General features: G+C 41.4%; 1 protein-coding gene across 1 annotated transcript; it reads left to right on the top strand.

The window, feature by feature from the left end:
• The first annotated feature begins 4,886 nt into the window (after positions 1-4,886).
• Positions 4,887-19,604, top strand: LOC309566595 (resistin-like gamma). Its single transcript, XM_082271793.1, has 3 exons — positions 4,887-5,022; positions 17,962-18,039; positions 19,293-19,604. Exons 1-3 carry the CDS (start codon positions 4,929-4,931, stop codon positions 19,424-19,426), a joined length of 306 nt encoding a protein of 101 aa, XP_082127919.1. The 5' UTR covers positions 4,887-4,928; the 3' UTR covers positions 19,427-19,604.
• The last annotated feature ends 5,391 nt before the right edge of the window (positions 19,605-24,995 follow it).

The following is a 24,995-nucleotide window of genomic DNA, read 5'->3' as shown; positions in this document are numbered from 1 at the left end:
CCATTACTATCTATATAACCCCCCATTACTATCTATATAACCCCGATTACTATCTATATATCCCCCCATTACTATCTATATAACCCCCCCATTACTATCTATATAACCCCCATTACTATCTATATAACCCCCCCCCCCATTACTATCTATATAACCCCCATTACTATCTATATAACCCCCCCCCATTACTATCTATATAACCCCCCCCATTACTATATATTTAACCCCCCATTACTATCTATATAACCCCCATTTCTATCTATATAACCCCCCCATTACTATCTATATAACCCCCATTACTATCTATATAACCCCCATTACTATCTATATAATCCCCCCATTACTATCTATATAACCCCCCCCCCCATTACTATATATTTAACCCCCCATTACTATCTATATAACCCCCCATTACTATCTATATAACCCCCATTACTATCTATATTACCCCCCCCCCCATTACCATCTATATAACCCCCCCCCCATTACTATCTATATACCCCCATTACTATCTATATTACCCCCCCCATTACCATCTATATAACCCCCCCCCCCATTACCATCTTTATAATCCCCCCATTACTATCTCTATATCCCCCATTACTATCTATATAGCCCCATTACTATCTATATATCCCCATTACTATCTATATAACCCCCATTACTATCTATTTATCCCCATTACTATCTATATAATCCCCATTACTATCTATATAATCCCCCATTACTATCTATATAACCCCCCATTACTATCTATATATCCCCTTTACTATCTATATAATCCCCATTACTATCTATATAATCCCCATAACAATCTATATATCCCCCATTACTATCTATATAATCCCCATTACTATCCATGTAATCCCCCATTACTATCTATTTATCCCCATTACTATCTATATAACCCCCATTACTATCTATTTATCCCCATTACTATCTATATAATCCCCATTACTATCTATATAATCAATATTACTATCTATATATCCCCCATTACTATCTATATATCCCCCATTATTATCTATATAACCCCATTACTATCTATATATCCCCCATTACTATCTATATAACCCCCCATTACTATCTATATAACCCCCATTACTATCTATATAACCCCCATTACTATCTATATATCCCCCTTACTATCTATATAACCCCCCATTAATATCTATATATCCCCCATTACTATCTATATAATCCCCCATTACTATCTATACCCCCATTACTATCTATATAGTCCCCATTACTATCTATATATCCCCCATTACTATCTATTTAATCCCCATTACTATCTATATAATCCCCCATTACTATCTATATAACCCCCATTACTATCTATATAACCCCCATTACTATCTATATATCCCCTTTACTATCTATATAATCCCCATTACTATCTATATAATCCCAATTACTATCTATATATCCCCCATTACTATCTATATAACCCCCATTACTATCTATATAACCCCCCATTACTATCTATATATCCCCCATTACTATCTATATAACCCCCATTACTATCTATGTATCCCCCATTACTATCTATATAACCCCCCATTACTATCTATATATCCCCCATTACTATCTATATAATCCCCCATTACTATCTATATATCCCCCATTACTATCTATATAACCCCCATTACTATCTATATAACCCCCATTACTATCTATATAATCCCCCATTACTATCTATATAACCCCCATTACTATCTATATAACCCCCATTACTATCTATATAACCCCCCCATTACTATCTAAATAATCCCCCATTACTATCTATATATCCCCCTATCCCCCATTACTATCTATATATCCCCCATTACTATCTATATAACCCCCATTACTATCTATATAACCCCCCCATTACTATCTAAATAATCCCCCATTACTATCTATATATCCCCCTATCCCCCATTACTATCTATATATCCCCCATTACTATCTATATAACCCCCATTACTATCTATATATCCCCCATTACTACCTATATAATCCCCCATTACTATCTATATAACCCCCATTACTATCTATATTTCCCCCATTACTATCTATATAATCCCCCATTACTATCTATATATCCCCCATTACTATCTATATAACCCCCATTACTATCTATATATCCCCCATTACTACCTATATAATCCCCCATTACTATCTATATAACCCCCATTACTATCTATATTACCCCCCATTACTATCTATATATCCCCCATTACTATCTATATATCCCCCCATTACTATCTATATATCCCCCATTACTATCTATATAATCCCCATTACTATCTATATAATCCCCCATTACTATCTATATAATCCCCCCATTACTATCTATATATCCCCCATTACTACCTATATAATCCCCCATTACTATCTATATATCCCCCATTACTATCTATATATCCCCCATTACTATCTATATATCCCCCATTACTATCTATATAATCCCCCATTACTATCTATATAACCCCCATTACTATCTATATATCCCCCATTACTATCTATATATCCCCCATTACTATCTATATAATCCCCCATTACTATCTATATAACCCCCATTACTATCTATATATCCCCCATTACTATCTATATATCCCCCATTACTATCTATATATCCCCCCATTACTATCTATATATCCCCCATTACTATCTATATAACCCCCATTACTATCTATATATCCCCCATTACTATCTATATAACCCCCCATTACTATCTATATAACCCCCATTACTATCTATATATCCCCCATTACTATCTATATATCCCCCCATTACTATCTATATATCCCCCATTACTATCTATATAACCCCCATTACTATCTATATATCCCCCATTACTATCTATATAACCCCCCATTACTATCTATATAACCCCCATTACTATCTATATATCCCCCATTACTATCTATATAACCCCCCATTACTATCTATATAACCCCCATTACTATCTATATATCCCCCATTACTGTCTATATAACCCCCATTACTATCTATATATCCCCCATTACTATCTATATATCCCCCATTACTATCTATATAATCCCCATTACTATCTATATATATCCCATTACTATCTATATATCCCCCATTACTATCTATATAACCCCCCATTACTATCTATATAACCCCCCATTACTATCTATATAACCCCCATTACTATCTATATAACTCCCATTACTATCTATATAACCCCCATTACTATCTATATATCCCCCTTTACTATCTATATAACCCCCCATTACTATCTATATATCCCCCATTACTATCTATATATCCTCCATTACTATCTAAAAAAAAAAAACATTACTATCTATATAACCCCCATTACTATCTATATATCCCATTACTATCTATATAACCCCCATTACTATCTATATAACCCCCATTACTATCTATATATCCCCCCATTACTATCTATATATCCCCTTTACTATCTATATATCCTCCATTACTATCTATATATCCCCCATTACTATCTATATAATCCCCATTACTATCTATAAAATCCCCATTACTATCTATATATCCCCATTACTATCTATATAACCCCCATTACTATCTATATAATCCCCATTACTATCTATAAAATCCCCATTACTATCTATATATCCCCATTACTATCTATATAATCCCCATTACTATCTATATAATCCCCATTACTATCTATATATCCCCTTTACTATCTATATATCCCCCATTACTATCTATATTACCCCCAGTACTATCTATATAACCCCCATTACTATCTATATTACCCCCAGTACTATCTATATAACCCCCCATTACTATCTATTAGGGATGAGCTGAACACCCCCCGTTTGGTTTGCACCAGAACACCGCGAACGGGGGAAAACTGAGTTCGAATGTGCAAACTCCATTAAAGTCTATGGGACTCGAACCTGAAAAATCAAAAGTCCTCATTTTGAAGGCTTAAATGCAAGTTATTGCCCAAAAAATGTGTATGGGGGTACGGGTACTCCCCTGGGGTACCAATGCAAGAGAAAAAAAAAAATTAAAACTATCGTTTTTAAAGGAGAAGGGATTTTAATAAGGTTTAAAGTGAAACAATAAAAAATGAAAAATTGCTTTAAATATCATGCCTGGGGGGGGGGGGGGGGTCCCCTTAATGTGCCTGTAAAGTGGGGTATCTGTACGATGTATGGAGCCTGCTGCAGCAATACCGACATTTCTAAAGGAAAAAATGTAAACACTCGCGGCTGTAATGTATTGTCGGCTCCCGGCAATATAGATAAAAAATAATCAAACAAGCGGCGTAGGTCCCCCCCCCCCCCCCCAGTCCCTTCGGGTCTGGTATGGATTTGGATTTGGTACGCCAAAATTATAAAAAAAACACCCAGGCGCAGGAACGAGCCCTGCTGTATACAATTAGATACAAAATTGAAATTGCAATGTACTTGTCATACAGGTGCAAAAAAATTGTTTGTTGGGTGTTGGTGGTGCCTGAACACCGTCACCCCTCACAGTTACTGCTCTATATAGGAGGATCTATGGGACATACCACCAGAAGAAAATGTAGGGGACGAATTCTTGTAATCTTCCCAAATATATTTAGTTGGTAGAAAACTCAATTTATAAAGTTGCTCCAGGCTTATCCAGGTTACTTCATCTTAAAATTGGTGACATTGATTATTTTCAGTGTAGGAAGCCAGAGGAGGAACGATTCCCCTTCACTGACACTTCAGGTTCCTGGTGAATCTTCTCCAGCCAGGAAAATTTATCAATAAAGAAAAGTGAAATGATTTTGTCTCCTGGTGTAGACCGGTGTTGGGATTTCTGTTATCATCTCATACTCGGTGTCGCAGTTGTCCCCCATATTTGTATAAAGGATTGTTATTTATGGTGAGATATCATCCCGTTCTCCACACATTCTCCTCTCTCTCAGGTATTCCAGGACTCTGAAGATGAAGATGAAGCTTCTGCTTTGTTTCTGTCTCCTGTCTGCGGTCACAGCACAGGACAGTTCACCCGGCCTCACCAACTTCATAAAATCTTTGGGTAGGTCACACTCTGCTCTCCATGATAAGAACACATTGTTTAACCACTTTACCACCGGAGGATTTTGCTGTCGTACGTCTGGGCTACTTTTTGCAATTCGGCACTGTGCGACTTTAACTGACAATTGCGCGGTCGTGCGACGCTGTACCTAAACGAATCTGACGTCCTTTTTTTCCCACAAACAGAGCTTTCTTTTGGTGGTATTTGATCACCAGTGCGATTTTTACTTTTTGCGCTATAAACAAAAAAAGAGCAACAATTTTGAAAAAATAACAATATTTTTCACATTTTTTTATATGAAATTCCCCCCAAAAAATGTAAAAATCTAAATTTTTTGTCATTTTAGGCCAATTTGTTTTCTGCTACATATTTTTGGTAAAAGAAATCACAATAAGCGTATTTTGATTGGTTTGCGCAAAAGTTATTGCGTTTACTAACTAAGGGAAAGATTTCTGTCGTTTTTGGTGTTTTTTTTTTTTAACGAGTAATGGCGGCGATCTGCGATTTTTTTTGCGGGACTGCGACATTGTGGCAGACAGATCGGACCCTTGACTGACATTTTTGACACTTTTGGGGGTACCAGTGACATTACTGCAGTAATCAGTGCTATACATATGCACTGTTACTGTAAAAATGACACTGGCAAGGAAGGGGTTAATTTTATTGGAGAGGGAGGGGTTAATGTATGCCTGGTGCTTACTGACGTGTGGGGGGGGGGAGGTGACTGAGTGACACAGGGACAGATCGGATGTTCAGCTATGCTGAACCCTGCAATCTGACCCTGCCTGTCACTTAGGAGATCCGCCGCTCTGTTTACACAAGCGGGCGGATCTCCAGACTCGATTCCCCGACGATCGGGGAAGAGCAGCGGCGATCGCCACCGCTCCTCCCCTGGCCCGACTCCCACTGTGACTGAAGTGGGGGGAGTGTCTGCCGACGTAGGTCTACGTCATCAGACCTACAACAGCCACTTTGCCGCAGTAGAGCTCTAGTGAGCAGACGGCAAGGGGTTAATCTGCTATGCGTCTTCTTGCTGAGAACTTCTGAATCAATTTACATCAACTAAAAGTTCTCACAGCGCTTTGTTAGGGCAGACCCAGCTTTATCAAATACTGGGGGGGAGGGGAGCCCACAAGGTACTTAGAACCGAACAAAAGAGCAAATACATTCTTCAATAAATTAGAGGTATAAGGTTTCTTGTACTGTAGATCCAGTAATGGTGAACCTCCATTGGTTGGAAAGCTGATTGTAGTGCTGGTAAATTGAATTGGTGTAAGGGGAGATTGATGGGTAGGCGGGTGACCCTTCCTCTATGTTTCCCTCCTAGTTGGGCTACACTAGGCACTTTTGTTAGGGTCACTGATTAATATTATACACATACACTATATTACTAAAAGTATTGGGACGCCGGCCTTTACACGCACATGAAATTTATTGTCATCCCAGTCTTAGTCTGTAGGGTTCAATATTGAGTTGGCCCACCCTTTGCAGCTATAACAGCTTCAACTCTTCTGGGAGAAATGTCCACAAGGTTTAGGAGTGTCTATGGGAATGTTTGACCGTTCTTCCAGAAGCGCATTTGTGAGGTCAGACACTGATGTTGAACGAGAAGGTCTGGCTCGCAGTCTGTGCTCTAATTCATCCCAAAGGTGTTCTATCGGGTTGAGACTAGTCATGTTCCTTCACCCCAAACTCGCTCATCCATGTCTTTTTTGGACCTTGATTTGTGCACTGGTGCGCAGTCATGTTGGAACAGGAACGGTCCATCCCCAAACTGTTCCCACAAATGTCTTGGTATGCTGAAACCTTATAAATTCCCTTCACTGGAACTTAGGGTCAAGTACAACCCCTGAAAAACAACCCCACACCATGAGTCCCCGCTCCACCAAATTATTTGGACCATTTGCACAAAGCAAGGTCCATAAAGACATGGTTAAGCAAGTTTGGCCTGGAGGAACTTGACTGGCCTGCACAGAGTCCTGACCTCATCCCCATAGAACACCTTTGGGATAATTTAGAGTGGAGACTGCTAGCCAGGCGTTCTCATCCCAAATCAGTGCCTGACCTCACAAATGCTCTTCTGGAAAGATGGCCAACATTCCCATAGACACTCCTAAACCTTGTGGACAGCCTTCCCAGAAGAGTTGAAGCTGTTATAGCTGCAAAGGGTTGGCCAACTCAATATTGAACCCTACGGACTCAGACTGGGATGCTATTAAAGTTCATGTGTGTGTAAAGGCAGGCGTCCCAATACTTTTGGTAATATAGTGTGTGTGTATAATCTTCATCAGCGCAACCCCTTATTAAAAAATACAATTATCAAACTAACTGAAATATTACAATCACAATGTATACATCACATAACAACAAATGTGCCATAAATAAAAATAATAAAAAGTCTTTCAAAATATCATATAAAGTGCTCCAAACTCCGAAATACAAGGAGCAGAAGGGCTTCATGTAAAAGGTGCCGTGAAGTGTGCCGCACACTTGTATCCCCACTCACCAGAAAGAATAAACCCGCAGCTTTTCAGTCTGGGGGTCAACCAAGCTTGTGTCTGGTGAGATGGAATCCAGCCCACTAAACAATTAAATCGGGTCCTGCCAATTGTTGGTCTTGGGGTGACTTTAGTGACCTGTGGACTCAATGAAATAAATGTTACCCATAGTGAAGTACAGTAAAAAAAAAAAAAAAATCACTTAGAAGATTCTCAGAAAACACAGGCATAAAGCAATATCCGAGGCTCTGCCGGGTTGGCCACTGGTAGCGTGCGTTCCATGGAGGACAGGAAGTGACTTTGTTGGTTGGACAAAAACCAGAAATGAGTCAATGCATTTCGCCCGTCCCCCAGGGCGTCATCAAAGGTTGACCCCCAGACTGAAAAGCTGCGGGTTTATTCTTTCTGGTGAGTGGGGATACAAGTGTGCGGCACACTTCACGGCACGTTTTACATGAATGAGGGAAAAGGGGTTGGGACTTTATATGAGACTCCTGACCGACAGAGTCTCCATCCCTGATGCAATGAAGCAAAAAAGCAAAATTGGGACTTTATATGAGGTGTGACCAGCCACAAAATAAACATGAATGCATAATAAGGGGAGACCAGAAGGATAATAATAAAATCGTCTGTTTATTGACAGTCTATAGACCAAATAATGGTAAAACTAAAATGCTCAGTAGAACCGTGTAACCCATGGTAATGGGATATACATGAATGAAATATAAGTGGACATACATGGTCTAAGACAAGGGTCCATAGTAATGCGATATTCTCCTGGTGCATACAAATAAATAATTAGAACTTAAATGCAGTCCTGGAGACATAATAATAACTTGTAATAGATAAAATTGCCTGTGTTGGTCACACCTCGTATAAAGTCCACAGTTTGCTTTTTTGCTTCACGTTTTATATGAAGCCCTTCTGCTCCTTGTATTTTAGAGTTTGGAGCACTTTATATGATATTTTGAAAGACTTTTTATTATTTTTATTTATGGCACATTTGTTGTGATGGGATGTATCATTTTTTGTGTAAGCGCTGTAATATTGTCATTGTAATTTTCTGAGTTTTGCACTTGGTGTACAGCAGCTGCACACTGATGTTTTGATATATTTATTCACCTAGTGCGAGTTATTATATGATTTTCTAACTGAAATATTAAACTAAGTAATAAAGATAAAATGTTGGTATTGTGTTCCTCCAGCTGTGCTCGCTGGCCGCTCACCTAACCTTATGACGTCGGTTTTACCAGCGCGTCCTAACAAGCTGTTCCCCTTAGGGATGTAATCAGATCCCTATTATCCTTCCGTTCTCTTTACCCCCCGGCTCTCCCCTTCACAGGTGTAATCACAGGATAGCGGTAATATGAAACAGAAGATACAACATCTAACGCTCTCTGTCTAACAATAGTTTATTCTTCTAAAATGTATTATTATTATTATTATAAAGGATTTATACAGTTTGTGCAGGGCTTAACAAAATGAAGGCAGAACTTACAGTTACAATACAATTTAATACAAGAGTAGGGTTGAGCGAACCTGAGCTGTATCGTTCGGATTCGTACCGGACTTTAGGGTTTTCGGGTACCGGACCCGATCCCGGACATCGTACTGTATATTCGTTATCCAGTTCGGTGTCCGGCAATTTAATGGCGCGTAAAAAAAGATGCAGGGCAGCCAATCCACAAGCGTTTAACTGGTGTGCCCTTAGAAGCCATCACAGCCATGCCTACTAATGGCATGGCTGTGATTGGCCGGTGCAGCATGTGACCCAGCGTCTATATAAGCTAGAGTCACATAGCGCTGCACATCATTCTCCTCTATCTAGTATAGGGAAAGGCTGCCTGCGGCTGCTGCTTTAAGGGAAAGCATAGGAGAAGGACAGAATCTCTGATCATTCTAATTAATCTACATAGATGTTGTTGTGTACTAGGGCGCTGCTGCATTGAGGGAGAGAGGGAGAGTATATAGAAGGAGGACAGAATCATTAATATTATTCTTTAATCAGAACTTCAACTCATCTACATAGATTTTGTTGTGTGGGTGCATTGCACAATCTTACCCTGCCCTCATCCCAGTGACAGAGAAAAAATACTTTTATCAATCTCTTTGTTAGGTGGTGGTGGGGGGGGGGGGGGGTATGGGGGGATTTTATGCAAGCTTAGCTTGGGTTTTTAAAAACACCCTTTTTGGGCTAAAATCCACAATTTTATAGCCCTTGCTTGCTGCATCGGTACGTGTAGAATTCAAGCTGCTGTCCTACTGTGTTAGTCAAAAAACACAATTTTTGGGCAAAATGCACAGTTTTACAGCCTTTGCTTGCTGCATTTGTGATAAAAACAAGCTTGAAATACTGCAATAGTTTTCAGGGTTTAAAAAAACGCCCATTTTTGGCATCACCCTCCTTCTTGGGCCTCTGTCGCATTATTGAGTGCGCATGTTAAGTTATATATAGCTATAATTTTCTGGGTTTTCAAAAACACTCTTTTTGGGCTAAAATCCACAATTTTATAGTCATTGCTTGCTGCATCTGTATGTGTAGAATTCAAGCTGCTTTCCTACTGTGTTAGTTAAAAAACACCCTTTTTGGGCAAAATACACAACATACTGTTGTCCTATTCTGCTATTCATAAAACACCCATTTAGGGCAAGATCCAAAATTTGATAAATATGAGGAGAAGGTCAAATAGGGGCCGTGGCCTGGGTCGTGGTGCTGCTGGTGGAGCTCCTGTTGCAAGGAGAGGACGTGGTCGATCTGTGCCAGCTACACGCACAAGTGAAACACCTTCCTCAGTTGCGAGTAGACGACAGAACCTGCAGCAGTATTTGGTCGGCCCTAATGCAGCTCTACGAATGTAGAGGCCAAAACAAGTACAGGCGATAGTAGATTGGGTTGCTGACAGTGCCTCCAGTTCCTTCACATTGTCTCCCACCCAGTCTACTGCTGAAAGATCAGAGTTGGCACCTGCAGCCGATGTCATCAATTTTTCACCTCACTCCCTTGCAAATCAGCCAAGCAGTCTGAGCCCCAAGTCATGCAGCAGTCTCTTCTGCTTTTTGATGACTCTGTTAGCATGGTTTCCCAGGGCCATCCACCTAGCCCTGCCCCACAAGTGGAAGAGATTGAGTGCACCGATGCCCAACCACTTATGTTTGAAGATGAGTACATGGAAGGACCATCGCAGCACGTCTCGGATGATGACGAAACACAGGTGCCAACTTCTGCGGAATTCCGAATTGTGCAGACCGACAAGGAGGGCAGGGGTGAAGACTGGGTGGAAGATGATGTGGAGGATGATGAGGTCCTCGACCCCACATGGAATCAACATCATGCAGGTGACCTGTGTGGTTCAGAGGAAGAGGCAGTGGTCGCACAGAGCCACTAGCACAGCAGAAGAGGGAGCAGGGTGCAAAAGCAGACCGGCCGTTTCCTAGACAGTACGCCTGCTACTGCCCAATGCAGCAAGGGACTGAGCACACCAAAGCCAGCTCCAAGGAGTTGTCTAGCGTGGCAGTTCTTCAGACAATGTGCTGATGACATGACACAAGTGGTTTGCACGCTGTGCAATCAGAGCCTGAAGCGAGGCATAAACGTTCTCAACCTAAGCACAACCTGCATGACCAGGCATCTAAGTGCAAAGCATGAGCTGCAGTGGAGTAGACACCTCAAAAACCAAGAAAGGTCTCTGGCTCCTCCTGCTTCCTCTTCTGTTGCAGTCTCAGCCTCTCTATCCGCCTCTGTAGTGACAGTGGCACCTGCCACCCCGCAAACAGAGGGTCAGCCAGCAACACCACCACCTGGGTAATCAACAACCATCTCCACAATTTCCCGTGGAAGTCTTCAGCTCTCTATCTCCCAAACACTGGAGCGGAAGAGGAAGTATCCCCCCTACCCACCCGCGATCCCTGGCCCCGAATGCCAGCATTTCAAAATTCCTGGCATTTGAAATGCTGGCATTCCGTCTGGTGGAGACGCTGAGTTTTAAAAGCCTTATGGTGGGGGCTGTCCCACAGTACGTCGTGCCCAGCCGCCACTACTTTTCCAGGCAAGCCATCCCTTTCCTGCACAACCAAGTGGGTTGTGCACTGCGCAACGCCATCTGTGGCAAGGTCCACCTAACTACGGATACGTGGACCAGTAAGCCCGGTCAGGGATGTTATATCTCCCTAACAGCACACTAGGTAAATGCAGTGGCGGCTGGGCCTGAGGCGGACAGCAGTTTGTTGCATGTCCTTCCACCACCGAGGATTGCAGGGCGCTTCAGTTTGCTTTCTGTTGCTAACTCCTCCTACTCCGCTTACTCATCCTCTACCGCCTCCTCTGGTCAGCGTAACACCTTCACCACCAACTTGAGCACAGCCAGGGGTAAACGACAGCAGGCAGTTTTAAAACTTGCCTGTTTGGGGGGAAAAAACACGCACCACGCAGGAGTTGTGGAGGGGCATTGAACAGCAGACCGATGAGTGGTTGGTGCCAGTGAGCCTCAAGCCCGACCTAGTGGTGTGCGATAATGGGCGAAATCTCGTAGCAGCTCTGGGCCTAGCCGGTTTGACGCACATCCCTTGCCTGGCGCATGTGCTGAATTTGGTGGTGCAGAGGTTCCTTAAAAATGACCCCGACATCCGTTAGTTGGATGTGGTCAACAAAGTCAGACAAATGGTTGGGGTTGGAGGAACGGCAAGAGGACGATGATGGCAGGGGGCGAGATCTGTCCTCTCTAGAGTCCATGACAGCGTTTAAGTCCCCTGCTAGAATTAGAGGGGCGTGGAGATGTGGAGCTATCTGAGAAGCTAAAGCCTGAAAGAATTGTTTGGACGGGGAGTTAGGGGCATACGTTGTAGCGAGAACCCATTCCCTATGGCCTGAGGATAAAGTAACCACTATAAACCTACCTTCCGAGTCTGAATGGGAGGAAATGAGCGTGCAAGGGAAGTGCTTGTTTACAAGGATTAGGACGTCTGCTTTGCCCTTAGGAGCAGGCGAGCCCAAAACATGGCCCACCCATAGTTTACGCCTACGTAAAAGATTTTTTACGCATTTACGCATTTTTATACGCATACGTTTTTTTTTCAAAATTTTATAGGTCTTTTTTTTTTCTTTTTTAGCAAAGAATAAAAACCCCAGTGATGATTAAATACTTGCAAAAGAAAGTTCTATTTGTGTGAAAAAATTATAAAAATGTCATATTTGTACAGTGTAGCATGACCGCGCAATTGTCATTCGAAGTGTAAGAGCGCTGAAAGCTGAAAATTGACCTGGGCAGGAAGGGGGTGAAAGTGCCCGGTATTGAAGCGGTTTATCACCATTGGGTTTTTTTTCTTTTTGCGCTATAAATGAAAAAAGACAACAAATTTTGACCCCCAATATTTTCTACTTTCTGTTAAAAAAACACGGCCAATAAAAACTGTAAAAAAAACAAATTTCTTCAAAAATGTAGGACAATGTGTATTCTGCTAGATATTTTTGGCACAAACAAATCCCAATAAGCGTGTATTAATTTGGTTTGCGCAAAAGTTATCAAATCTACAAACTAGGGGATATACAGTACTGTATATTGGAATTTGTATTTATTTATTTTTTTATACTAATGTGGCGATCAGCGACTTATAGTGTGACTGCGATAGTATGGCAGACAATCTGACACGGGCAGGCCTAATTCACTATAAGTTTGGAGTAGAGCTGCTCACTTCTCCAGAAATAACTCCAGCCTAAACTCATTAGCATCCTAATTAGGTAAGTGGCTGGAGTTAAACCTTCAACTAGGTGCTTCAGTGAATTCGGAGTTGGAGTTAACCAAGATTGAATTCGGGTTTGGAGTTAACCAAATTCCCTTTGTGTTTTTCATAAAAGGAAATTTGTCTATTCTGAATCACTATTACACAGCAATGTCATCTATAATGGTTTATTTTAATTTTAAGGTATAGTTATGTATCTTATGTGTTTTAACCTTTAGATTTACTAATAGCAGACTACACAGCTGTCTAATTAGCAATCTTCATTCTTTATTCATCTGAAACTTTCAGGCATGTCTGATTGTATTCAGCACTTTGGTGTAGTGGTCTATGCTCATAGACAAAGATTGCTAGGTCATGAGTTCAAGGCCCAACTATGATAACATTTATTTTTTTTGGCCACATAGTAATACATTGGCTATATCACTTAAATTGCATGTCAATGGGCACGTATATTCAAGAAACGAACATGCGTATGTGCAGGGTGCAATTATGCATTTGCCAAGATTCAGTATTTATTTACAGTTGTCTAAAATTAAAGGTAGTGATGGCAGACTTGGGATTTGAACTCATGCTCTCAGTGTTTATAGCCAAGAACACTAACCAATAAACCATTGAGCTGAGCTTGATTACCCCTGGAATATTTATTCCCATGTTTCAATAGTTAACCACTTCCTTACAGGGCAGTTACACCCCTTTCTGCCCAGGCCAATTTTCAGCTTTTTATACTGTTGCGTTTTGAATTTTGCGCGGTCATGCAACCCTGTTCCTAACACAAATATATGACATTATTTTCACACAAATATTGCTTTCTTTTGGTGGTATTTGATCACTGCAAGGTTTTTTTTTATTGGCAAAAAGAAGACCTAAATGTTTGACCCCTAAAAAAATGTGTTTTTGTTTATGTAATAAAATTTGGTAAATCAATATGTTTTTGGTTGCACTGACGAGCATTGATGAGGCTGTGCTGGCAGGCACTGATGAGACACTAATATGCAGCACTGATGGACACTGATAGGCGGCACTGATATGCAGCATTGATGGGCATTGATAGGTGGCACTGATGGGCAATGATTGGCATTGGTGGGCAGCACTGATAGATGGTAATGATGGTCAGCACTGATGAGGAGGGCACTAACAGGTTCCCTGAGCACTGATTGGCATCAATGGTGGCATGGGTCAGCAATCCCTGGTGGCTCTAGTGGCATCCCCAAGGGTCTGCACTGGTAATCAATGCTCTGATTACAAGCACAGACCCCCCCCCCCCACACACACACACACACACACTTACTTTGCATATGAATGCCATTTTTTCACAGCTGAAAGTAGCCCTCACCATGATTAGCCAGTTGATTGTGACCATTTGCTGGAATGTGTGCAAGCCAATTTGGTGTCATTTCTGGCCCAGGGCGAACGCCAATGTGCCATTTGCAATTTATTGTAAAGAGATTTTGCTTTATTTTAAAAATGGCGCACACAGACAACTAAAATGTATTGGAAATGTTTTACCTAGGCCAATGATGGTAACCCTTAAACCCCCCCCCCCCAGATGTTTTTGCCCTACATTTCCCATAATACTCATGTACTCTGCAGTGTAGGTGAGCATCATGGGAAATGAAACAAAACACCTGTGTTGCCAAGGTTCATCATCACTGACCTAGGCCAACTAAAAAGGTGAGTGAGCGCTGTAGCAATCTTTTATTTAGTAATAATTTTTAGTGATTTTTTATTAAATGTTTTAGTTACATTCATCCACAGAGGCTGAATGGAAATTTTGTATTATTCCTTAATTTATATATATTTTTTTGCTAAATATATACATTTACACTTTAATTATTTCTTACAATTTAGCCCCCCCCCCCACACACACACACCTCCCTTTTTTTTTGGGGGGGGGGGGTTGTTGAATTCTGAGTTCTGGGGTTCCACTGCATATGTTCAATCAATTTGCAAATTCTCAGATTTGCAAGCTCAAACACTTTGCTATTTTTCAGTGTAATGTGGCTCTATATAAGAAGCAACACTAATATGGCTCCCCACTCAACCAACAAATATATTAATTTCACACATATACAATGTTTTATTTTTGGGGAGAAGCCATATTAGTGTTGCTTGTCATATATAACAACAGACAGTTGTAGGTAGTTCAGGCATCTGAACACCCAAATACACTGCTGCATGGCAGATGTGCTAACCGCTAGGATATTTTGATCAGTTTATTTAATCAAGCTCAATCTCAATACATATTTGCAACATTTTGCAAAACACAATTTACACAAACATAATCACTTTGTTACATTTATTTCATAATATATGCCACTGATAGTTTCTTAGCCTATCAATTTATATTTAAAATACTCATTTTTTCACAGAAATAAATGTTTAAACATCTATATATAATTTCCAGCATGCAGGATTATTTTTAAATATTTGTTGATTTTATACAGTTTCACTAAACTAGGTTAATTATTTGTGAAATGTGGTCTCTGAGGTTTTTTTTTGTATTTGTTTTTTGTTATCTTTATACCAAACATACATGCACTGGCACCTTAAAAATTAATATAGTTTGATTTGATTAGTCCATCAAAACATTTTAATAAATAAAAATTATTCGAGCTTGAATTGGGTCTAAATAGAATATATATATATATACACACACACATGCTTTGAAAAAATTCCATTAGCCTCAGGTAGTTAAGTGGTTAGCACAGCTGCCTTGCAACAGTGTATTTGGGTGTTCAAATCCCTGAACTACCTACAACTGTCTGTTGTTATATATGACAAGCAACACTAATAGGGCTTCTCCCCGAAAATGAAAAATTGTATATGTGTGAAATTAATATATATTTGGGTTGGTCAGATATAGGAAATAACAATAATATATTGTTTTTTGCATATGTATATATATATATATTTATATTAATTTCACACATATACAATGTTCACACATATACATATATATATATATATATATATATATATATATATACACATAGGCAAATCAATAAATAAAACATATATATATATATATACATATAATTATTTTTTGGGTATATATATATATATATATATATGTGTGTATATATATTTTATATATATATATATATATATATATATATATATATATAGACATACAAAAAAAAACAAAAAGATATGTGCATTTCTCTCATTAGCGCCGGAATAGCGCCGTTTTACCGTGAATTTGCGGCGGTATTTTTTCCGCAAATTCATTATAACTCTCACTAACGTTTTCAAAAATGTTATTTTCAGCCTAATTTTTGGTTTGGAGCATGCGCACATGGGCTATCTGCCAGAAATTGACTCTGGAGCTATTTTTGCATTTAACACTTTTATTTATATCTTTTTTTCTACATAACTTTTTCACACAGTTTAAAAGCAGTTTAACTCAAAATCATATAACACATCTTTCCCACACATTTTTTTTTTTTTCCTGCCATATTTTGTGATTTTGAAAAAATTAGTCCACCTTTTAGCTGGACTGTTTTTAAGTCCAGTCCTGACGTTATTTGATCTTAATGAATTTGACACTGCTCATAACGTTTCTGATGGTGTTATAGTGAATTGCATTTGCACCTAAAAATAGTCAAAATGGAGGTAAAATAGAACAAAATCAGCGTTGGAGGTACAATGAATTAGGCCCAAAGTGTCATTTCTTCAGTGTTGTCACATGAAAAGACAGAATAAAATATTTACAAAAATGTCAGGGGTGTACTTACTTTTGTGAGATACTGTATGTACGTAATTCTGCACAGCTGACCCACACTCTGGCAGTAAAGATACAGTGCGTGGCAGGGAAGTGGTTAAGCAAATGTGTCAGTCAGTCAGTGAAGGAATAAGAACAGATTTCAGATGTGGGGGGGGGGGGTGTCTTTGCTAGCATGTTGGGGCCCATAAATGATGGTGACTAGTCACAGATCTGCAGTATCCAGTAAGTGAGATTGTAATGATGGTCCCTTTAAGGCAGCAAAGATATGATGTCTGCATGCAGTGTCTCTAGATAGTGAAGTGATAGAATGGAAGTGTGAGGGCATTCGCCCGTTCACCAATCCCAGCCTGTAGAAAGTCTCTGCAGGAACAGGACAGTCCTTCCAGACTTTACAAGCGCACTTAGATGGCAACTGGGCGCACAGTCGGCCGGCCTTGTTGACAGATCAGCGTAGCACTTCTGGAGCGGCTCTCCAGCTGAAGCAAGGCCTCAAACACCCGACTCTCACAGACAGCGCTCAGCAATGCGAATCATCCTTCTGAAGTTGGACTGGGACCGGCTAGGCCGCACTGGAACGGCATCCCTGAAGTGCAGAACAGCAGCTCTGACGCTCTGTGTGAAATCTCCAGGCCAAGAGAGCCAGCCTGCCAATTTCAGTCAAACATATAGTCTCTTCCATAAGTCCATTGTGCAGTTCAGCCATTTGAGAGGTGTAGTTCAAGGAGTGGTATGGTAACCTTTTGTCTAATTACATCAGGACTACATGTCCCAAGATCATCTGCTTTATCCAAGACAGGCATTCTCCACTCCTCTGACAGGAAGTTATGTAGTCTTTGGCACTAGAGGGAAATGTTAGGTCAACTGTCTCTGAGTAATGTCTTATTCCATCATGGCATAGCTGCCACCTAGCTGTAGTAGTATTTGGTATTTATCTGCTCATTTACATTTGTAGGTTCCTCATATCTCTGTCTTCTCTTCCAGCTTCTGAAATCCAGGCGAACAGTAAACTTGTCTGCACCGGCCTCAGCGTGCGAGGACTAAACGCTGTCTGTCCTGAAGGTAAATGACCACAAGACCTCGAATAGAGCTCAGTGTCAGTGTGAGAGAGACGTATCCTTCACTCCAGACCACCCATGAGGTCCTGGAGATCTCAGACCAAATAGGTGAAGAAGGATCGTTGTCACCCGTGTAGCACTGCCCCCCGTAGGAGCTGCTGAAACGGGTTCCCCTGGGTTTCTATTAACAATTGGTGGTGATTACTTAGTACTTTATGGATTTAAGTTCAGACAAGAATCAGTCATTGAAGGTTGGTTGGTGTTTTATTTTAATTGGGATGGGAGAAGGGATGAGTGGGATACTCCAACTATTAACTATGCACGATCTTGAGGACAACTAGCTGTAGCGTGTGCGGCAAGGCCACTGCTACACCTTGCCACAGAAGTGAAGATAGATTATATGTTCCTGAATTTGCAGATATGTTCCTGAAATAATTCCTCTTCAGGGTCCTAACCTGGCACCTCCTTTCTCACTCTCCATGCATGCTGGCCCTTGTCCACTGACTCTCCCCTGGAGTGGTCCCCTTCCTGGCAGACCCCTGGCAGGCTTCCTGGTACTCATGGACAGTGTGTTTCCCTGGGTTGCTCTGCCTTCAGCTTCCTACATCAGCCTCCTGGACGTCCTGGCTCAGCATCACACTCACTAGGCCGGCTGCCTGTAACCACTTTCCTTGCTGACAGGAGGAGAGACAGGCGTCACCCTCCTCCTAGGACCTGGCTTCCAGCCCAAAGACACCCTGCCACATGTGCCCCTGGCTTTTATGACCTATCCCAGGATGCACCACTGTTGTGCCAACCCACTGGGATAGTTACAAAAGCCTGTGTGTCACTGGCGGGGTTTCCTCCACTGTCCAACAGGCTCCCCTATTGGAAACAGTGGGGACACTCCTTCAGCCTAAATGAATCACACATGGACACATGTGACAGGCCTAACTACTGATCAGGCTCCCCTGATAGGCAGAAGGAGCAGACTATGGTTTACCTGCTACTCCCCTGTTAAGCAGGCAGAGCAAACCTATCCTCCCTAACTAGCATCTATCTAGGAGGGTGCTACACCCCCCCCCAGCAGAACAGAGTGGGGGCAGGCTAAGAATTGACAGGGCAGAGTGCTGGACATTCACCCAAAGCCTCTATGTGAGGGTATTTTTGGGGTACACCTCGGGGGCTCCAATCTTCTGCAAATTGCTGTGTATATATGTATGATTGTAGAATGTTATAATCAGATATTTCATCATTGCCTCTTCTCCTTTTATACAGATTACATCCCCACGGGGTGTTTCTGCTCAAATCACTGTGACTCATGGAGCGTCCAGGCTGGAAATAGCTGTCGCTGTCAGTGCGCCAATGTAGAGTGGACAACGGCCCGCTGCTGCAAGATTGGCCCTAAGTAGAGTCTGACCACCAGAGGGCGATGGGAGCAACACCACTGAAAAATCTCTTCTATCGCAATAGCTGCATCTCACACCTATTATATGGTTATAGAACGGCTTACGGGGTAAAATTATAAAAGGTTGAAGTTTATAGTTTGTGATTTCTTTGCTGCAAATAAAGTTTTCCTGCAAAGGTCTTTCATTTACTCCACCCTAAACCTGGATTCTTTCCTATTATTCCTAATGGGAGGCCGGAGTCGGGGTGACATCGCAGGTTCTCTCCAGTTTTAGCTGGGCCTCATCAATCAGATTTTATAGATCCTCCTCCTGAGTTTGTGACCCTGTGTAAAACATTTATAAAGTGGAGAAAACCCAGTGAGAAGCGCAGCGGTAGAAGCGGGAGATCTATAGACAGGTCCCACTGGATCTCCATAATGAATACATAGATGATGGGAAGCAAAACCCGGAATCTAAATCCATGAGCTGTGTGCAGATTTCAGCCATCTGAGATGGGAGAACACTCAAATATGGAGTGATGGGATTGGTTACTTGAATAACAGGTCAGAATGAACCAATCAAGGAGCCCCATGATCAGAGGCCCTGCCCCCCTGAACTGCTGGTAAGATGGCATCTTCTATGGATCCATCAGTGAGGGTAATGGAACAGTTTTAGTCGTTTTTTTGTCTGAAGCAAAGAGCCATAAATCAGACAACACTGAGTATTATGATTGGTTGGGGCAGTAGTAAAATAGTGCATATAGAATAAGTGAGCAGAGCATGATCCCTTCAGGTCAACACTGAGACCTGTACTGGTCACTGCGGGGGACACCGAGACCTGTACTGGTCACTGCGGGGGACACCGAGACCTGTACTGGTCACTGCAGGGGACACTGAGGCCTGTACTGGTCACTGCGGGGGAAACCAAGACCTGTACTGGTCACTGCGGGGGACACCGAGACCTGTACTGGTCACTGCGGGGGAAACCAAGACCTGTACTGGTCACTGCGGGGGAAACCAAGACCTGTACTGGTCACTGCGGGGGAAACCAAGACCTGTACTGGTCACTGCGGGGGACACTGAGACCTGTATTGGTCACTGCGGGGGACACTGAGACCTGTACTGGTCACTGCGGGGGACACGGAGACCTGTATTGGTCACTGCGGGGGACACTAAGACCTGTATTGGTCACTGCGGGGGATACAGATCTGTACGAGTCACTGCGGGGGACACTGAGATCTGTACTGGCCACTGCGGGGGACACTGAGATCTGTACTGGCCACTGATGGGGGCCCAGAGATCTGTACTGGTCACTGCTGGGGGCCCAGAGATCTATACTGGTCCGTGCTGGGAACAATGAGATCTATACTGATCACTGCTGGGAAAACTAAGTGCTGTACTGGTCTTTGCTGCAGACAGAGATTTTTACTGGTAACTTCTGAGGGCATTGAGATCTATATTGGTCACTTCTAGGGACACTAAGATCTGTACTGGTCACTGCTGGAGGCACTAAGATCTGTACTGGTCACTGCTGGAGGCACTAAGATCTGTACTGCTCTAGAAAAACAGGATATAGGTCATATTGTATACAGTATGGTGGTGCTTAAACAGCCCAATACCCAGGGAGCACCAACCCAGCAATTACAAAAGGACAAAGCAATGACCAGTACAGCACTTAGTGTTCCCAGCAGTGACCAGTATAGATCTCATGGTCCACAACAAGGACCAGTATAGATCTTTGGGCCCCCAGCAGTGACCAGTACAGATCTCAGTGTCCCCTGCAGTGAACTTGATTATAGCGAGGAACTGTTGAGACAATGAACACCTTAGCCGGACTGTATATAATACAACAAAGGAAGTTATATGACTGGTCACCAAGGAAATCACATGCCCAGTGGGGACCATTATAGATCTCAGTGCCCCCAGCAGTGACCAGAATATATCTCAGTGCCCCCAGCAATGACCAGTACAGATACCAGTGTCCTCAGCACTTACCAGTACAGATCTCAGTATCTCAAACAGTGACCAGTACAGATCTCTGTTTTCCCAAAAGTGACCAGTAAAAACCTGTGTCCCCAGCAATGACCACTACAGACCTCAGTGCCCCCATCAGTGGCCAGTAAAGATCTCAGTACCTCCAGCAGTAAACAGTACAGATCTCTGGGCCCTATGCAGTGACCAGTACAGATCTTAGATCCTTCAGCAGTGACCAGTAAAAACCTGTGTCCCCAGCAATGACCAGTACAGACCTCAGTGCCCCCATCAGTGACCAGTAAAGATCTCAGTGCCCCCAGCAGTGACCACTACAGGTCTCAGTGCCCCCAGCAGTGACCACTACAGATCTTAGATCCTTCAGCAGTGACCAGAAAAGATCTTAGTGCCTCAAGCAGTGACCTGTACAGATCTTGGTGCCCTCAGAGGTGACCAGTAAAAATCTGTGTCCCCAGCAATGACCAGTACAGCACTTACTGTTCCCAGCAGTGATCAGTATAGATCTCATTGTCCCCAGCAGGGACCAGTATAGATCTCTGGGCCCCCAGCAGTTACTGGTACAGATCTTAGTGCCTCCAGCAGTGTCCAGTAAAGATGACAAAAAAAGAAAGGGAGGGGGAAATAGGGGGTATAGATGGGCGTTGAACGGTGGACTCTGGGTATATCAATTTACTTCACAACCATGCAAATTTATAGAAAATTACCAAAATTGTTTATTCATATATAGAAAAATATATAAAAGATTTATCAAAAGGGGCATATACAAAGCCTCCAAAGATATAAAAACAAGTATGTATTGAAGATAATCAGACGTGATGAGAAGTATACCACATGGAGTTTGCCTACATGTTTCGAGGTACAGATCGCTTCTTCAGTTCTTCTTTCTCTGTGTCTGATTCAACACATCTAATATACATAAACAAACCAGAATCAATATATACAACATACTACATATTCACATAGTAGAGACATGCATGGCCCTATCCCATGACATGAAGGGAAAAAAATAATGAAATGGAAAAAAAAAAAAAAAGAATTCATTACTATTAATAATAATAGCAATAAATACCTCAAAGTGATTCATCAGGTGTGGTCAGGCTAAGGGGAGACTTTTAATGACAAACTTTCCTGCTGGCCTCAAACATAGGAATGGAGCAGCAAAGGGATCTATACCAGATGATACATATACTCTATACCAAGGATTCCCAAACTGTGGCCCTGCAGTTGTTCAGGAACTACAATTCCCATCATGCCTAGTCATGTCTGTGAATGTCAGAGTTTTACAATGCCTCATGGGATGTGTAGTTTGTGGCAGGCGCAGCAGTATGAAGTGCCTTATGTGCTGTGGCATTAGAAGAATTGGATCTCTCTGACTTCAGTCTAACCAGACTGTCTGTTACTCTATAAATTCCTCTAATACCGTTCTATGGAAAGCAATAGGTTTAACCTCCCTGGCTGTATGATTATGTCAGGAATTACATACCAAAAGCGGTACAATTCTTTTCATGGAAATTTGGCGTTATGTATTATAGGCCTACAATTCTTAGTAATTACTGACTTAAACCTGACCAAAATAAGACTCTAGTAGACATCCCAGATGTGATAAATTTGAAACACAAACGCATGAATTATAATCGAATCAATAATATTATATTATTATTTAATATATAATATATATAATAAAATTATATTGATTAGATTATAATTCATGCATTATATATTATATATATATATATACACACACACAATATAAATAAATTTTTTGTGTTTTGTGCAACGTTTTTTTTTTTTCCTCCCTAGTTCCGCTCCCATGCAGCATTGCTGCTGCAGGGAACAGAACTAGGAAGTGATCAGACCGACGGAGGACGGAGGAGCGGCGGGACTCTCGGCTGGCGATCTCAGCAATGAGAGATCATCGCTGGATCGCCAGGATAAGGTAAGAGAACACCGCTGCGCTCTCTGCAATCCACCCCGAGCGTGACTCGGGGTTACCGCTCCTGATATGAAAAACCAACCCCGAGTCACGCTCGGGATCACCGCTAAGGAGGTTAAAGAGCACACCAAACGCTTCAGATATCTTCTTTATTAACTTCAACTTTTCTTCATAACACTGACACTTCCGCAGCAGACAGTCCATGTAAACATGTGCTGAATAAAGTATAACAAATGGTGGATATATTTCTCTCTCTATTGCTGTTTGCTGTAATGTTTGAAGTTTGCTAGGACGTATGGATTGTTTGATTTAAGTTCGATGTTTGAATTCGATATAACCTTTGAAGTTTGATAGTTGAGTTTGATAATTTGTTTGATAGTTTGCTATGACGAGTTTGGTGGAACTACAAGTGAACACATAACTAGTTCAGTATACACCTCTAATCACATTACTAACAATAGGAACGTATAGAACTGTTAATTACTTATTTTTGGCCACTTTGCTTCCATAAAACTGCTCTGTGGATCTGTGTGTCTATTCTGCTCTCTCTGTAGTGGAATGAGAAGGTTGGCTGAGAGCATGAGGCTTCAGAGAAAAAATGGATGTAAGGCTGGCTGTGATTGGCCAAGACTCTTGCTGAGTGTGAGATTGGCTGTGATTGGCCACAAACTCCTTATGGGTAATAAAGTTTAACTCTGTGCTTTCTGGTTTCAATTCTGCTGTGTCTGAGCTTACCTTACAGGCATACAATGAATCTTACAGGCAGATTTTTCCTTTTGCTTCTGGGAACACAATATACAACTGTTATATGACATCCATACATAAATCACAGTAAATAACTGCTTTTGTCTCTCACATATAAACATATGCACTGTATTGAGGTTATTAGCACGTCTAGCTGTATATACATGTAAGTCATATTACCAACCTAGGACAGGTTTTAGCTGGCCAGCTACACTCCCACCAAAATTACCTATAATTCTATGTTCTCTATAGTAGGATTTGAACATGAATTAGGGGAATTTTCTATCAGGTTCTCAACTTCCAAGTGTCTTTTATCACTTTCAAGTAGAACAACTAACTGCTATATAGGACGTTCCAACGTGAGTGGAGTAGTGAGACGTTTTCCCTTTTTGTCAAGTTTTGAGTCTCCTATTTGTAACAACGCTCTTCTTACTAGTCTGTCTTTATCCTTTTGGACTTCTAGAACTTTAGCCAATTTCCATTGACTTCTAGGTAAATCTTCTTCTTTCACTAATACTATGTCACCAACTTGGACATTTCTTCTGGGTGTTTGCCATTTACTTCTTAGCGTAAGATTGGCTAAGTACTCTTTCCTCCATCTATTCCAAAACTGTTCTGATAGATATTGAACTCTTCGCCATCTCTTTTTAGCGTATAAATCCTCTTTGGTGAACTTGCCAGGTGGTGGTTGTATGTAATCAGACTTAAGGTGAAGTAGATGGTTGGGAGTTAAAGGTTCCAAACTTGTTGGATCATTGATGTTTTCAACTGTAAGTGGACGACTTAACAATAGACATTACTTCATAGAATAGGGTCCTAAGTGAAGCATCATCCATTCTTCCGGAGTTCTTTTTCAACATTGAACTTAATACATTTCTTACAGTTCTGATTTGTCTTTCCCAAACTCCTCCTGTGTGGCTTGCAT

This window comes from Pelophylax lessonae (genome assembly GCF_965119305.1).
Source record: "Pelophylax lessonae genome assembly, chromosome: 1".
In the NCBI taxonomy this organism is placed as follows: Eukaryota; Metazoa; Chordata; class Amphibia; order Anura; family Ranidae; genus Pelophylax; species Pelophylax lessonae.
The sequence above is the reverse complement of the archived record's forward strand: the minus strand, read 5'-3'. Positions and strand labels throughout refer to the sequence as shown.